Source organism: Balaenoptera acutorostrata, chromosome X (assembly GCF_949987535.1).
Source record: "Balaenoptera acutorostrata chromosome X, mBalAcu1.1, whole genome shotgun sequence".
Taxonomy (NCBI): Eukaryota; Metazoa; Chordata; class Mammalia; order Artiodactyla; family Balaenopteridae; genus Balaenoptera; species Balaenoptera acutorostrata.
In genome coordinates this window covers 12,189,208-12,206,922 of record NC_080085.1, presented here as the reverse complement: position 1 = coordinate 12,206,922, position 17,715 = coordinate 12,189,208, and the positions used below count along the sequence as shown (strand labels likewise).

At 39.1% G+C, this 17,715-nt stretch overlaps 1 protein-coding gene across 4 annotated transcripts in view; it reads right to left on the bottom strand.

Moving 5' to 3' along the window:
- Positions 1–6,451: 6,451 nt before the first annotated feature.
- MOSPD2 (motile sperm domain containing 2) overlaps positions 6,452–17,715 on the bottom strand; it is a 69,258-nt gene continuing 57,994 nt past the window's right edge. For 3 of the 4 annotated variants that reach the window (XM_057538452.1, XM_057538455.1, XM_057538454.1), the window contains exons 14-15: positions 9,539–9,641; positions 7,520–8,935 (exon numbers count right to left, since the gene is read on the bottom strand). In XM_057538452.1, the coding sequence (XP_057394435.1) occupies positions 8,798–8,935; positions 9,539–9,641 (241 nt within the window). In that variant the 3' untranslated portion in view covers positions 7,520–8,797. Of the gene's footprint in view, positions 7,336–7,519; positions 8,936–9,538; positions 9,642–17,715 lie in introns of those variants that run through there. The other variant, XM_057538453.1, reaches the window with a different exon arrangement.

Sequence of the window (17,715 nt, the reverse complement as noted above, 5' to 3'; positions counted from 1 at the left end):
CCTTTTATTTTATTTATTTTTTTGCCTAATTGCTCTGGCTAGGACTTCCAATACCATGTTGAAGAAAAGTGGTGAGAGTGTGCAGAGAGGTACCTTTTATGAACAAATGAGGAGCTGAGAGCCACCTTGAAGAGGTGAAGGTGGGAGGTTGGGATGGGGGGAAGTTCCAGGCATAGAGATGGAACCAGACTATTTAGAGGGAGAGAGAGGGGGAAAATGAGGCTGGGAAGGTCGTCCTTCAGCAGCTTGTAGGCCAAGTTAGGAAATTTAATCATGGGCTGAGAGCCATGGAAGACACTTAAGGTTTTAACCTGGGGAGTGATATGATAGGATGTGCATTTTCAAAGAGTCCTCAATGTCCCTGACTACAATATGAAAGAATGACTGCAGAGAGTCAGAGGGGAGGCCCAGACACTGCCTGAGATTGTTGCAGAAGTCCAGGTGAGAGATGCTGTGGATTGAAGAAGGGGGATGGCAGTGGAGAGGGGAGGGGCCCTGTACGGTCAAGGATGAAGGTCAGGTTTCTAGCTGGTGTAAGTGTGTTACTGAACCAAACTGGGTTCTGCTTGCTCACGTGCAGTAAAGCCGATCTATTGACACTGGGTTGTGGTGAAGGAAAGTGCAGCATTTATTGCAAGGCCAAGCAGGGAGTATGGATGGCTAAGGCTCAAAAGACCTGTTGGCTTTCAGGGAAAGGTTTTTAAAGATGAGGTGAGGGAGAAGGTTCTAGGGTGTGTGATCAGCTCGTGGACATTCTTCCGATTGGTTGGTGGTGAGGTAATCGGGACTCAGCATCATCAACCATCTGGTTCCAACTGGTCTAGGGTCTATGTGCTTGTGGCTAACATGCAGTTAACTTCTTCCACCTGGTGGGAGTTTCAGTATTTGCAAAACAGCTCAAGGATATGGCTCAGAATATTATCTATAGTCCTTGAGGAGGAACTAAATTTGTTCCATAGCTAAACTATTGTTATTTTGTCTTGCTTGTTTCCCTTTGTTTCTGCTTTTTCTCACTCCTCTGATTAAATTTGCTCTTTGTAACTCGGGGAAGGCCTAAAAGGCTAAAGTTTTTCTATAAACAGGAGGCAGGCAGAGGACCTGGCAGGGGGGAATGTCTGTCCCAGGAAGGCCCCATAGGGTCCTGCTTGATTACAATCCTCCCTTTTCCTTGATACTCCTAAATCTTGAGGGGGAATAGGTGTGGAACAAGAAAGGGAATAAAGTTTTAGATAGAGAGGTTAATCATAAACTCAGCAGAGGAACTCAGTTTTAGGGGTACTTGGTTTTACATGGATGGAGGGTGGTACCATCCATTGAGATAGGAACTGGAAAACTAGGTCTGGGGGAGGATCATGAGTTGTTTTTTGACATTTTGTGATGGACACCTGGAACTGCTGAGTTGATGATGGATACATATATCTAGACCTAGAACAGGAGGTATGGTTAGAATATCGAAGGGTTAATGGCTTGCTGGTGCTAATTGCAGCCCTGGGTGTAGAGGAGATCACCTATGGAGAGAAAGGAAAGAGAGCCCAGTTCTAACTTTAACGTCTTGAAGACTTGGTGGAGGAAGGTGAGCCAGTAAAGGACACTAAAGTGGGAGAAAAGAAAAGCAGGAGTTTGTTGTCTCAGAAACCTAGTGGTTGATACAGCCAAATGCTGCTGCAAGAACTCACTTCGGATTCAGGCTGAAGCAAGTGCAATGGAAGAAGTGATAAGGAGGTCGTTGCTGGACCTTAGCAAGTACTGTTTTGCTAGAATGATGGGAATAGACACTAGGATGGAGTGAGACAGCAGGGAGCAAGGTGGAAGTGGAGATGTGGTGAGGACCCTTCTTAAAGAGGTTTGTCTAAGAGGAAGCCCATATTTTACTTCTGATTTTGGCCTTAACTATGTGAGCAACCTCACTTATATCTGGCTCTCAGCTCTTAGAATCAAGATGGTCTATTCCACTGTATATAGAATGGTAAATATGAATGTTTTCCTTTCATTCATTCCCAATTCTCTTGTGTCTCTTAAGAGAATCTTGCTGATGGTGATTCTAGTTTTAAAGACAATACATATATTTATTATACTACATGACCCCCCCCCACCCCCCCCGCCACACACTATGAAGCAAACCAAATGCTTTATCTGGTGTTAGAAAGGTTTGGACTCACCAAGATATGGTTACTATATCCATCTCTATTTTGGCACCTTCCCAATGAATTTAGGAAAGAAAATTCTGACTATACTCAATTCTACCCTAAGCACTGAGTTTAAGATATAATTCCTCTATAAGGTACAGCTCCACCTTTAATGACTAAGATCTTAAGTGGTTTAAGAGATCTCAGAGCAGTAAATACTGGGTTTACAAGGAAGCTTTGCTTTTTACATCAGTTTCCTTTTAAGCAACTTATTAGTTCAGCCACATGAAAAAAATTTAAATTTTGGTAGACTGCATCATACCATTGTTATTCCCCCTAATTATAACCTTCTCCCTCTCCACCCCTGCAAAAGGAAGTAGTTGGAGTCACGGAGTATTGGAAAAGTACCTAAAACACATTTTTGACATTTAGTTTATGCCTGAGAACAGTGATTTGGTATTTGACTCAAGCACATCTGCCTGTTAGTGGGTGAAAGCAGTTCAGGGCAAATTTAACTGCAAATAGTAAGTTCTACTGAATGAATCTGTATGACAATATTAGGGTGAGGGTTTGCTGCAGAAAAGAGAAAGGAATATTGGCATGGGAAAGACAAATGATTCACGTCTTAGTTTGTTATAGTCCCAGATCCTGCAAAAGGGGACAGTCATAATATTAGTAGTTTTAAAGTTTCTTGCCGTCAGAAACAAACATACATAGAAGGTAAAATCAAGTTTGAATTCATGGGGCAATAGCAAATCCATGCAGAAGGAGTTTTGGGTGACTAACAAAAGCTAGTGACATTTTCAACACACATATACATACACTGCTCTATAATGACCTGAAAATTTGCAGGGGACTTTTTGGAATAATAGAATTCAAGGCACTGGACTTTGATACAAAGTAAATTAGACAGTAAATATGCTGGGAATCATGATGCAAGCCTCCATAAGAAAAGGATTTTTTTCCTTTCTTAGTTTTAATCTTTTCTCATAGCTACCTTAACAGAGCATATGTATGTCCGAGAACACTAACTTAAATAAACTAACTGAAATGGATTATTCGGAAAAAAAAAAAGGAAAGTTAAAAAAAAAACAAATTGTTTTTCACTACAGCTTCGTTTACAAAAGCACACAATTACTGGAAGTCCTCTTTGCCCTAGTACATTAACTCATCGTGAGAATGTTTCTCGAGTGTTTATGATTGAATCAATGTTTAAAATAGTGGAGACATACTTTCCCTTAACAAATGATTTATAAAAGTTTGAATATTTGTGTGCACTGAAGTTATGAGACTGGAGAAAGCCAACCAGGATAGAGACATACTGTCCTCCACGACTATCATTTGATGCGTAACACAGAAGTTCTAGTCTATTTCTTTTCATGTGAGGACATCTGTGAATTCAAAGCAGTCAGTCAGACTGGGTAAGATTGGGTTCAGCTTTCTGACCCTCTGTCTCCTGGTCTGCAAAGTGAGGGGACCAGATTGGATGAGCTTGCGGGTTCTACCCAACACACACTCTATATAACCCTTTCCCTTGAGTGGGGGCTGGGGCTAGTGAATGTGATGGGATAACACTCCCATGATTTAGGTAAGCTTACACAGAAGGAGGGATTTGTCAGATGTAATGTTTCTAATCAGTTACCTTTGAGTTCATCAGAAGGGAGATTTGTCCTGGGTGGATCTGATCTAATCAGGTGAGCCCTTGGAAGTGGATCTTTATCCAGTTGAGCCTCCACGGAGGATGCCATTGGCTGACAGTCTTGTGAGACCTTGACCAGAAAACCCAGCCATGCTGTACCAGACTCAGCCCACACAAACTATGAAATAATTTGGGTGGTTTTAAGATGCTAACTTTGTGGTAATTTGTTACGTGGCAATAGAAAACTTCTATGATCTGATTGTATTAAACACATGACTCCTTGAGGTGACTAGACTATGGCTGAGACGACTAGTAGCGACACACCCTACTAGGTGCCCTTCTACAGAGTGATGGGTAAACCTCTCAGAAGGTTGATGCTGCACAACACAGCCCTCCATCAAAGTAAACAGTACATTAACCTGTACGTTTCAAACCTTTCACAAAGTAAGTTCTGTCTGTAGCTTAGAATACCAAGTAAGTTTCCAACCAAGGGTCTTGAGTGGTTATTTGTGTTTTGTCACCTCTGCTTCTCAAGTATTCTATCTTCTCTTTTTCCTCTCCTGCTGTTTAGGGTAGGTAAAGTTCTCAGAGCTGTCCTTTCAACATTGTAACCTGTTACTCAGATGTGGCAGTTCTGAGTGGTTGTAACAAGCAGTGGACTTGGGAGACTAGTTCAACTCTTGGCTCTGAAACCAACTAGCCTGTGACCTTGGGAAAAAGAATTATTTCTCAGGCTCTTGGTTTCCTTATCTGTAAAACACAAGGTCTTATCATGTATTCTCACATTATTCAGACAAAGGAACACGAACAACTGGTAATTTCAAGGATCACTCAAATTCTCACTCTAGAAAGACTTGAAAGTGTGCATGATCGTGTTCCTATGGGTCAGAGAGATGTTCCTCTGTATTCTCGCCAGTTGAACCAGTTGTCTCAAATATTTTAACACGTGCAAGAGATTGGCTTTACTTTGCATGGCAGGGGACATGAGTAGGGTAGGGAAGAGAATCTTTGGACATTAGAGGGAAGTAATTATATTCAGCGTTAAGGATGAAATTGTTACGAAGATGTGAAAGATCCTATGTGATATTTTTATGGAATTGTTACAAATGTAAGGGGAAACTGTTATGGGTGGAATATTGCAAGATGAATTCCAGGTGTGGGTGTGGTGTTATGACGGGGTGTGGGTGCAATGGTGGAAGGAAGCATCAAGCCAAGTCTTCCTCAGACTGGTAAGGGATACTCCTTTACAGGATTCAGGGCAGTGGATCATCACTGGCCATCTACATGTGTCCCTTGACCTGGGCACCAGAATTCAGAGTGAAGTACCAAGAAGGCAAGGATGGTAGTACAAAGCAGGGAAAAGTTTGGAGAACTGACATTTGGCTTTGAGTGAGATGGGATATTCAGGACATCAACCCAAGTGTGAAAAGTTCTAGGGAGCTGGAATGGAAGGTGTTGGAGGCAACATCAGCAAAGCCAGGCTAGCCTCTCCGGGGCTGCTTTTAAATGCAAGATTTCCTCTCACTCTCACACTCATCCTGGGAAGTTGTACTTTGATATCAGAGGCACTTAGGGATGAGGAAACTGAGGCTGAAAGAGGTTAATTAACATTCCCGGGTCACACAGGTAGCAAATGTCAGAGAGGGGACTTGAACCCGGGCAGTCTTTGTTCAGAGCCCTCACTCCTGACCACCACTCCCTCAGCTGGGACAAATGGGAGGACTTCCATTCCGTGCCCTTGGGCCAGGGAGAAAAGGAGCCCTATGCTTCTGGGGACCCATGTTGTTCTGACATCAAGAAACCTCAAGCTGCTGGTAAAATTTAGAGAAGAGCTGGGTTGCTGTAAAGTAACTGATCCTTTTCTAGCTGGAGCTTTCCCCACACAGGAGCTCTTTCCTAGAAAATTGCATCTTTCGGGAAAGGAGGCCACACCCTCAGAGTCCTGGGTAGGTGTGGGGCTCCTTGGTAGGTTACCGGTCTGTTTTTGTGGCTCGGTTTTGAATTTCTCCCATGGTTTTGTCTCTCGACCTCTTTTGCAGTTTAGAAGATGGACCTGTCTTTTTCGTTCTATTTTATGGAGCTGCACTTGGGAGTTGTGTCTTCCAGTGGCGAGGGGAACCACACCAACAATCCCCAGGGCCTTTGCCATCACTATCCGGGGCCGCCCCTCCTGAACCACACCCACGTCCCGTGCTCCGGTGCCTTCTCGCCGGGACCACCTGCCATGCTCCCGGCAGCCAGGTAGGACTTCTTGTCAGCCTGCTTCCTGCAGGTTCCTGTCAGCAGGCAGGTGTCTAGGTACTAGGATTGGGGGATGTAGGGCAATTCTGACACGTGTGGCCACTCTAGTGATAGGTTCTGTGATGGAGCCCCCAGCTGTGACAGTGAGGCCAATGCTAAGTCGGGAAAATGGAGAGCTCCCCTGAAGAGCAGCCAGACCCTGACCCAGGGGCGAGGAGAAACGGGACACACTAAGGACGGGTTCACCTGAGGACACAATTGTGTCTTTGGAAGTTTGTGGTGCTGTCCTTATAAAAAGGTAAGTAGGTCCAGAAGAAATTAATGTGATCTTTGAAAGATCAGAGTGAACCTGAGCATTGATTTTTAAGATGCTTTATCAATTAGAGACCAGAGGTTTTTCCTGATGATATTTATTGCATAAATGTAATTATTTTTCTAAAACATATTAAAATAGAAAACATGTTCTTTTGATCAATTTATACAAAGAAAATACCAATATAGTAATAAAAATACTGAAAATATATGAAAAGCACCAGAATATTAGAGAAATTACACCGGCAACAATTCTAGGAATATATTTTTTTTTTTTGCAATTGTACAATAAAGTGCTATTAAATCCAGTCAAAATTAGTGGCAAGATATAAAAACAGTTATGGTATATTATGAAATTTGAGGCTAGGTTTACCAGCAATTATATTTTTAGGCTACTTGCCTATAATGATATTTCATTAATGTTTTCATGGAAACTCTATGAATTTCCATTCCAAGTGAAAATAATTTAAATCTGAACGTTGGTCCTTGGCAATTTGGTCATGAACAGGTAATGACATATTAAAAAATAAAATTATTAGTTATAGCGTACTCAAAATAATCATACAAATGTGATTAAATAAAGTCAAATGAAGACAATAAAATCAAATGTAAATGTATGTGATCAATTAAGACAAGTACAAAAGTTTAGATGCCTTTGATTTTATGGTTAATTTTCAGTAAATTTTGCTTAGTCACATTTAATAGACACACAAATGTTAACAAGAAATGTTATTAAATTCAACTGGCCAGACATCAGGGAAAAACATTTTAGTGAGTCAATGTAATTTTCATGTGAAACATTAAAGGGACACCGTTAGGACAATACATTTCCAATTTTGACTATTTCCTCGCTTATTTGCTGAAGAACAAAACACATACACAGATACTTTGGGATTAGATTATAACAAAGCCAGGAATCTAACATATAAGGGGAAACCGCTGTGCACACACACAGGGAGATACTATGGACAGTACTTAGGGTGGGCTGCAGTCACTTTCACGTCTGGAGGTGGCAAACTGAAACAGAAAAACCCAAATTAAGACAAAGTATCAGACCAGTGTCCATTTAAGGTTTTATTTCCTAGGCCAATTTTGAAGGAACTCTGTTTTTTCATTCTTCATAATGCTGTTTTGGATCACGTTCTCAAGATGAAAGCCGCCAACACTACAACCTCAGAATAAAACATTCTCCAAACATGGCTCAATCAAAACTCAAAATTTATTTTACAGGCAGACTATTTTTTTCCTTCATATAAAGTAGATTTATATGTGAACCAACATGGACCGAAACTGGTTATATTAAATGAGAAAACAAACTACTTTTATTAGGCTCCGCTCCTGCGAGGTGTATCATGTTACGAATTGAGGAACCGTCCTCAGTATTGCTGTGACAAAGGCAGAATATATCAAGTGAGTCAATTAACCCTGGTCTGAAGTTTTTACAGTATTTTTCAGTCTTAAACGGAGAAGTGACACTTTCGATTTTTTTTTTTTCACCCTTACCGATACTCCAGTCTTTCATCAAGTTCCCTTCTCGTGGCTGATTTTAGCAAGGAATTGAAATGTAAATGAATTATACTGCTATGCATCTCAAAAACTAACTTACTTTTCAAAAAAATTTTATCTAACTCCTTTCATTTAGAAAGGAGGGTGAAGGGGGTCCAGTGGAGGATCAGGCCTTTAGAATAAGTGAAGCAAAAGGGTCCGAGTCCAGCCAGAGAGAGCAATGTGGAACTGCGTAAAAAAAGACTGGAGAGGTTCTTCTTCTGGACGTTACTGACTGACAGAATTTAGAGAAAATCCAACCAGACTTAGTTCCCCAAATCCTAGCTAAATGAGAGAGTGTGAGTGTTCATTAAAAAGTCTGAGATTAATAAAGGGCAGGCAGGCCGTTAAGGAAGACGGATAAGAAACAAAGGCTAAAGGTGGTTTGGCATTAAGTAGTTGTACATTCCAAAAGAACATCAACTAGCATCTGTTAGTAGTTCTCAAAATTACAAAGTCATGGTTACAGAAATTACTCTATGTTTTTTCAATATACATGTTCTTCTATATACATAGTATAGAAAAGCTAATAAGTTGGCTCAGCTATAATAATTCTGTCAAAAAAAAAGCAGATGACAGTTTTTGGCTGCAACAAAGCATGTTACTTTTCCGTTCAGCTAACATATATACATGATAAAACAAGCTTTAAAAGTACTAAATCAAAAAGGAAAAATAAATTATCTCTATTAAGTCACACAACAGATATGCCTTTACTTACTTAACTACCTATAGTCTCTTATAATCAATACCTTCAGCGTTTCCTTATTCTAACAGTTTATTTTCAAGACATGTTTCAGTTCGCCCCCTAAATGCCGTACATTTCCTTGGAGGAAGCACAGATGTGCGACACTTTCAGCACGGTGGAGAAGTTCTGGGTGTTACTTTTTCCAACTAATGAACGGAAAAGCCATGTTTCCTACCGAGCACCGCTTCTTTAACTGTACAACAAATAGAAGAAAGAGATGACAAAAGCAAGCGAGAGCACGGTTAAGGAAAGCAGCCATTGCTGGAACCAGATACAACGCTGAACTTGGTCTTCAAGCTTCCTATTGCTTTCTAGTAAACGATTGAGCTAAAGAGGGGAAAAAAGGACGAAAGGTTTGTATCAATAAAACAGTACAATAATCATGTGCATGACAAACAGGAATATTAGAAATCCCACAAACATTTATGGGATAGAGTCCATCTACTCTGAAAGGCTGGGAGCTGGAAATGCAATGCAGAATTAGATTTGGTTGGTGAACAGATGTGTATCTGTTTATTCTCATTTTGAAAAGGTCTAATTCTCTAGTTGAGAAAGGAACAAAGCAATCATTTCCTGGAGGTACTGAAACCAGCTATTCAGAAAGAGAGCCCCTCCACCTTTTTCAAATTTAAATGCACTACATGGTACCTTTTCCATGAGATCAAGTTCTTCGATACCCCCCAAAGCACCATGCGCTTTGCTATAAGGTCCCTAGCCCAAATTGAAATAGCCAGAGCTTTCAGAAAGTTAGTTAGAAGATCTCCAAAAGTAACTCACCACTTACCATTTCTGATCTGGCTTCCCTTCACAAAGAAGAGAGCATTTCTGTCGTGTCTACGCCAAAGGTTTTCTTTATGTCAGTGGGGAAAAAATGGATTTCTAATATTGATTAACATTAAAGACTTTTAGTTAGGAAGAAAGAACACTTACTTGTAGATAGAGATCCTCACTGGTTTTCTCTGACATGTTAAAGGCATGGTCTTTTAATGTAAGAGTGGTTGGCTTAGTGCTCTCAACAATATGGCATCTTAACCTATGAAAGTGCAAAGGAAACATAACTTCTTAAAGTTTTTAATGAATTTTTAGATAGTAAAATGTAAAATGAAAAAAGTTAAACACAGAAGTGTATGTAACAGAGGTGAAAGTACTCATTCCTCTCCCCAGATATACCTAAGGGAGCAGCTAGCTCAGTGTGTGTGTATCTTTGAAGGGGAGCAGAATTTGCCACCCCAAAACGTGCCTCTGTGGCACAAGGTTTATCTTGAGCTGGTTATTTTTTAAGAAAAAGCAGACAAAAGTGGAAAGCTTTTTCACTTTTCAGTAAAAGCTCTGAAAAGTGAACAGACCTTTTTGTGAGACATGTACAGTTACAAGGGAAATCTCCATTTGTAAGGTGTCTCCCTCTCTGCCAGGTAGAGGAGGAGGACTTTGTATCTCTAGAAACTCTTATCAATGGAGAAGGCAGAGACTTAAATCCGCAGGACAACCTTAGCCGTGTATGTTTTGCTTTTCCTGCCATCCTCCCAGAACTGGCTCCCTCACCCCCAACATCATCTTTTCTCTTTAGCTGGAGGTGGTACTTAAGGTGGCGTCATGGGCCATTGCGGGAAGTTTTACTGTTTTCCTGGGTATCTCAAGTATACAGGAGGTATACATGCTATTAAACTATTAAACTTCTGTTTTTTTCCTGTTTTCTTCTGTTCATCTGTCTATGATTACAGGGGGATGGGGGGGAATCTTAGCCAAGAACCTAGAAAAATAAAGGGAAAATTATTTTTCCTCTCCTACAGTTTGGCAACCTACCATGGGAGCTGCTGAGATACCATACTCACTTGGGAGCCTGCAGATGGGATTCTGGAAAACTGGCAGAAGCCCGAGAAGGGTAAGAATTCTTACCAAAGTCAGCTCTCCTGGATCTCAGTCTGGTGCAGTTGAGAGAGGAAGGTAAAAATTTCACCTTGTCCCTTCTTTTCCAAATTGAGATTAGCAGGAGAAAATATTTGTGTCAGCTAGTTCCTTAGGTATTGTGACTTTGGTAGAGATTTTTGTTTTGAGTATTTTTGTCTTCTACTGGTCCTCTTTCCTCCCAGAGATGGTCATTGTTTTCTTTTATCTCTGTCTTTTGTGTTGTCATAAGGAGAACCATAGGACAGATGAGATTTTCCTTTTGTTTTATTCTGTCTTGAGAGCTTGGCTTTATGACCAGTGAGAATATTCTCTCTGGTCTCTGCCAGCTGGATGATGCATGTGTCTGCATGCATCTGGCGACCACCTGAATAGGCTGGGGATCCGAGACACTAACTGATAAGCAGCATTCTCCGATGGTACCGGCTCTCGTGGGCGTCTGTCATAAGGACCCCTTGTCTCAACCTTCTTGTCTTATTTAGGGCTGGAAAAGTCCTATTCCAGTAGCGCTTACCCAGTGTCGCAGGTTTGTAACTGAAGGCATATCACATTCTTATGGGAAACTGGAGACACTTTTCACGACCCCATTCTTACCACCTGTGACAATGAAGGTCTTTGCTTTCTTAGGCTAACTCTGGGAGTGAGCTTTCTGAATCTTGTGAGGGCTGCATCTTTTGCACCCCCTTTCGGGATGCCTCTTGCATCCATGGTTAAGCCACAAAAAGGCTTATAGGTTTGAGTTGCTATTGAGATTAATATAAGATCCTACTACTACTCATCATTGGCCAAATGATGGATCTTTTGAATTGGAAAAACTTCTGTGTTCAAACATTTTTTAGAGAGCTCTCAGCCTAAACAACTGTCTTCTTGGTATCTATGGAAAGACCAACTTGAAAGGAGGACATGAAGGAGTATGGTGGCCAGCCTTAGGGACGTCCTTAGTAAGATGAAATTACAAAGCTCTTTTTACCTCCACTTTCAGAAGATATCTACCAAATTTAGAGAAGAGTTAAAAAGATCAGTGGCCATTCAGTTCCCCACTCACAGGGACCTTGATTGGCTGCTAAGGGGTGTTCTTCACACCCATGATTATACTGTAGTTATCAGACAAGCCAGATGGCCCCCTAGGGAAAAGAGGCACACTCACACGGGCAGCATGACCAGAATTCCTCCCAAATTATCAGGAAATGGATCAGCTGAAGGCCAGTATTCAGGGGCTGACAGAAGCAATAGTAGGGTCTTTTTCCCCTAAGGTGAATTGGTCCAAGGTTGAATTGTGCACTCAGAAAAAGGAGAGCATTCAAAGGCCTTTGTTGAACGCTTTATACAGACTTTGTAAAGGCATGCTGCATTAAGCCCTGAAACTCCAGAACATAGAAATCATTTGATTTCCATCTTAATTGGAAATCTCCCTGATATTAAAGCAAATTGAAGAAAATGTAGTTGGATGGGCAGGTCAGTCCCTTGATGTCATTCAGGCTGCAATCCAATTTTTTGAGGAATTAAAAGCAACTGTCTTTGTCTTGCAAATCTTCACAAAACCAGAAATTCAGCTCTAGAAGCAATTCAAAGTTCACCTATTCTAACCATTCCAAAACCTGCCCTATTTATCTCAAAATACTTGTAGGTATTATAAAAGACCAGGTCACTGGAAACAGAACTGTTCTGTACTTAGAAAAGTAAGAAAAAATTTAAATGGTAATTAATTACTCTAAACCTCTGATAATAGGTAAAGTACCCCCAAAACTCCAGGAAAAAAACTTACTTTTTCTGTCCCTTTGAGATATAAAATTTCTACCCCACCTTCTCTAGGACCTGATAGCCAGCTCTTAGAAATGCAAACTTTAGGAAAATGAAGCTCATCAGAAGTTAAAAAAAAGGAGCTATTTTGAAATTGGGCAAATGAGAAAAGCAAAACAAACCCCCCCCACACACAAATATCAGTTTAAAAAGAAAAAAAGCTTTAGCACTCTAAGTAGGTAAACTTATTCCAACTGCCAGAAACAGAGTTCAGATCGAACTGTTCTTTTATAAGCTAGTGAGTTTTGTCATTGTACCTAAATTCATGGCTAAAATTTTGGAACCAAAGCTATAAGGTCTCTGGTTTGCATCTGTATGTTTACATGTGTTTATATATGTATGTTATAAATGTTTGATATTTTTCTACCTCTGAATGGTACCGCCAAGATTAATTCATAAAAACTATTCAACTGGCTTAAAGAAAAATAAGTGCTTTTCAAATTAAATATTCCTAAAACTCTCAGAAATGTAGAAACTAACCCCAAATTTTTTTCAAGTTCACATGATCTGGGATAATCTTTCTTTGGTAAATAAAAGCTGGGTTAAATCAAGACAGTATGGTACTGGCACAAAAACAGAAATATGGATCAATGGAACAGGATAGAAAGCCCAGAAATAAACCCATGCACATATGGTCACCTTGTCTTTGATAAAGGAGGCAAGAATATACAATGGAGAAAAGACAGCCTCTTCAATAAGTGGTGCTGGGAAAACTGGACAGCTACATGTAAAAGAATGAAATTAGAACACTTCCTAACACCGTGTACAAAAATAAACTCAAAATGGATTAAAGACCTAAATGTAAGGCCAGACACTATAGAACTCTTAGAGGAAAACATAGGCAGAACACTCTTTGACATAAATCACAGCAAGATCCTTTTTGACCCACCTCCTAGAGAAATAGAAATAAAAACAAAAATAAACAAATGGGACCTAATGAAACTTCAAAGCTTTTGCACAGCAAAGGAAACCATAAACAAGATGAAAAGACAACCCTCAGAATGGGAGAAAATATTTGCAAACGAAGCAACGGACAAAGGATTTATCTCCAAAATATACAAGCAGCTCATGCAGCTCAATATCAAAAAAAAACCAAACAACCCAATCCAAAAATGGGCAGAAGACTTAAATAGACATTTCTCCAAAGAAGATATACAGATTGCCAACAAACACATGAAAGGATGCTCAACATCACTAATCGTTAGAGAAATGCAAATCAAAACTACAATGAGGTATCACCTCACACCAGTTAGAATGGGCATCATCAGAAAATCTACAAACAACAAATGCTGGAGAGGGTGTGGAGAAAAGGGAACCCTCTTGCACTGTTGGTGGGAATGTAAATTGATACAGCCACTATGGAGAACAGTATGGAGGTTCCTTAAAAAACTAAAAATAGAATTACCATATGACCCAGCAATCCCACTACTGGGCATATACCCAGAGAAAACCACTATTCAAAAAGAGTCATGTACCACAATGTTCACTGCAGCACTATTTACAATAGCCAGGACATGGAAGCAACGTAAGTGTCCATCAACAGATGAATGAATAAAGAAGATGTGGCACATATATACAATGGAACATTCTTCAGCCATAAAAAGAAACGAAATTGAGTTATTTGTAGTGAGGTGGATGGACCTAGAGTCTGTCATACAGAGTGAAGTAAGTCAGAAAGAGAAAAACAAATACTGTATGCTAACACCTATATATGGAATCTTAAAAAAAAAAAAAAAAAAAAAAAAAGGTTCCGAAGAACCCAGGGGCAGGACAGGAATAAAGACACAGACGTAGAGAATGGGCTTGAGGACACAGGGAGGGGAAAGGGTAAGCTGGGATGAAGTGAGAGTGGCATGGACATATATACACTACCAAATGTAAAATCGATAGCTAGTGGGAAGCTGCCTCAAAGCACAGGGAGATCAGCTCGGTGCTTTGTGACCACCTAGAGGGGTGGGATAGGGAGGGTGGGAGGGAGGGAGACACAAGAGGGAAGAGATATGGGGATATATGTATATGTATAGCTGATTGACTTTGTTATACAGCAGAAACTAACACACCATTGTAAAGCAATTATACTCCAATAAATATGTTAAAAAAATAAGATACAAGGATGTAATGTATAGCACAGAGAATACAACCATTATTTTATAATAACTTTAAATGGAGTATAATCTATAAAAATATCAAATCACTATGTTGAATACCTGAAACTAATATAATGTAAATCAATTATACTTCAATAGAAAACAAACAAACTGGGTTAATTGGTTGGTTTAATTAGACAGGCAGGTCTTCAGAGTTAGCAACATTAGATATAATAGAGACATGCAACCTTCATTCTACCTGGGCTTACTATTCAAATAAGTTCATGTTATCTCTGTTACAAAATTTGTCAGCAAGAACACCACCTTGGCATGATGGCTGATTTTGCGTAATGTCTCCTGGCGTTTGTGTGAAGAGTCTAAACAATTGTTGGGAGCAAGTGATTTAGATACATGTCAGCGAGATAAAAGTTAGGTGAACTTACCAGCAATGAGTATGTTTTATGGTATATCTTTAAAAACAGTTTTCCAAATGTCTTTGGTAACTTGAAACTTTAGAGTTTTGCTCAGTTAAATGATAGGAAATTCACTGAATATCTAGATCATTTCCAAATAAGATAAAATACTTAAACATTAATTACTACACATAGGTTTATCTACTTTTGGCTTCTTATTACAGAATGAAAGCTATTTGGGCATATTAGTAAACATATCTTGTGCCACAATGAAATACTATGAGGAAGTATCTACTTCTAGAAATTATGAAATATATTCATAATTTCTAGAAATTATGAAATATATTCATAATTTCTAGAAATTATGAAATATATTCATAAATTTGCCAATCTAAAGAATGCTGGTGTAACAGACTGCAAATGCTTATTTATTAGTTTTCACTAGAAAGTAAGGTTTCTAAGGATTATTAAAACGACTAGAAATAAGTATATCAACCCTGTACATAAGAATTAGGATGTGTTTTTGGCCAAGAGAAGTAGGGAGATGCATTTTTGTTAAGGGAAGTGAAAGTGATTTTATCCTAAAGTAGAGCTATAGTTATTTCAGAGTAGAAAGTAGGAGAATAAAGGACAAACTAAAGGGATACAGAAAGTTGGGAAGAGAGCAAGAGAAAATTTTACCTTGTGTAGTCAAGCTGGCTAAAATTGAATAAATTTGTTTTAAGGGTTTTAAAAATAAGCTTAATAAGCTTAGTGTAATTACATAAAACTAAATTTTCTTTTTTTGCTAAGAGGACAGTTTTACTGGGCTGTTGGTCTGGTCTGCTCCTGATAAGAGATTGTGAAAGGTTTTTCTTTACCTTTTTAAGTAATCTGCCTAGAAAGCAAAGATTTTGCATTTTATCAAAATAATTTCCTGTGCTTCATGTTATCTTTATCATCAGGTCTTTGATTAAAAGACTCAGTTTTAAGATTAAGGCTAAGTTTTGCTCGAAACTATGTGACCTTCTGTATTTGCCTTTGAAATGTTTTTAACTGTCACTTTGGTTAACTGGATAATTAAGTATTGTTTCATAATGATTTATGATTCTATTTAGTCAAGCGTCCAAAACCTTTTGATATTTTTGACAAACTTCCCCAAATCAAATTCTAAATGAAGTCTTTTTGACCTCAAACTAACTTTGGGATTTTCCCCAGGGCCCCTGGAACATCTCAAAAGATGTGTTCTCTCTCTTTATAAAAAGATATTAAACCACTTAGGCTTATTTGATATGTTAAATTACGTGGGACACATTGTCAAATAAGAATACTAAACCTTCTTGATTGTATTTGTATAGAAACATGTTTCACCTTCAAAGAGATTCACAAAAAGGACTCTGACAAGTACTCTAGAACACAGGTTTCTGATGACTTGAAGATTGTAAAACTGAGCTGGGTAAGAATTTCCAGAACTAATGGAAAAAACTGAATTCAAGCAGAAAAAAAATTAATAACGTGGGATTGAATGAATTGATGAGAATGATTATACTTTTTATGACTTTTTGTTTGAAACATGTTTTGTTTCTCCAGATTTAAGGGAAACTTTTCCTCTTAAGCTATCTATGATTTACTGCAATTTGGTGAATTATACCTTTGTAAGCAGAATTGAGACAATTTTTCTCCATACCTGATCCCTCCAGAATTTAGAAACTCTTAGTGAATATTCTCATTTTCATGGTGATATAGTTATTTGCACAAGTTCAATGAGAATCTGTTCTCCTTGTAACAGGACACAATTGGAAACATGGTTGTATTATCAACGTTTTGACTTGAATGTCATATTTGAAAATGAAATGCATAAAGTCAGATATGACCAGATGGCTTTAAGGAACTAAAGACCCTTGGAAACAACTGACCTGGTACCTTGCTTACAGGGCTCCAGACAGCCTTACTAGGTGAGTAAGGAAAGTCACTTCCTGGCAAGCTCAGGAACCTCAATATTTTGGGGACCTCAAGAAGAGAGGAATTTGCCTAAATTGGCATAATAACCTTACCCTTGTTTACTGTGCTTTTCCTGATAGCTTTCCTCCACCCCACAACATCTTTCTTTTGTCTATCACTGGAGATGGTATTGAACGTGGTGGCTTGGGCCATTTGGGAGAGTTACTCAGTTTTCCTGGGTCTCTCCCACATATACAGGAGGTATCCATGTTATGAAACTTCTTTTTCTCTCCTGTTCACCTGTCTTTTATTACAGTGGGTCTCAGCCAAGAACTTAGAAGGGTAGAGGGAAAATTATTTTTCCTTTCCTACATCCTCCAGCTTCTTAATGCAGGTATAAATAACACAATTATACACAGTGCTCAATAACCTAAGAAAATTTTTTTATATGATATTCAGTAGAATTCACCTGATCTTACGATGTGAAGGAAACCACCCTTTCTAGATGGGAGGCAGTGCTTTCACCTGGGCCTTCAGTACCAAACCACCAAGTCTCCCTGTTTCGGTGAGGTAAGTGATTCTCTTTTGACAGTTACAGAACAGCAAGCCATTAGAAGTTGATTTACAAAGCAACTCATGTATAACAAAACCAAAAAGAAAGAAAAAACCCCATAATTTTGAGGTACTGTTTCATAAGAACTTCAAAAGTAGGCCCTCCTGAAACGTAACTTGAAAATTTAAACGTCTACTCTATCTAAAAACACGTCACAACTGGCATGAGCCTTATCTAGATCTGTGTTCCTTCCTACCTCGGCTTTAGGTTCTGTTCCTTCTAACTTTCTCAGGAATTCCACTGTCAATGGTTTATCTTGTAAGGTCAGCCTCTCCTTCTGAAATGGTCCTTACTATGGTTTTAAACAACGCTCAAATATCTCCCATTACAAAATCCCAAACAACCCCTTCTCAACAACACAGTCTTCCT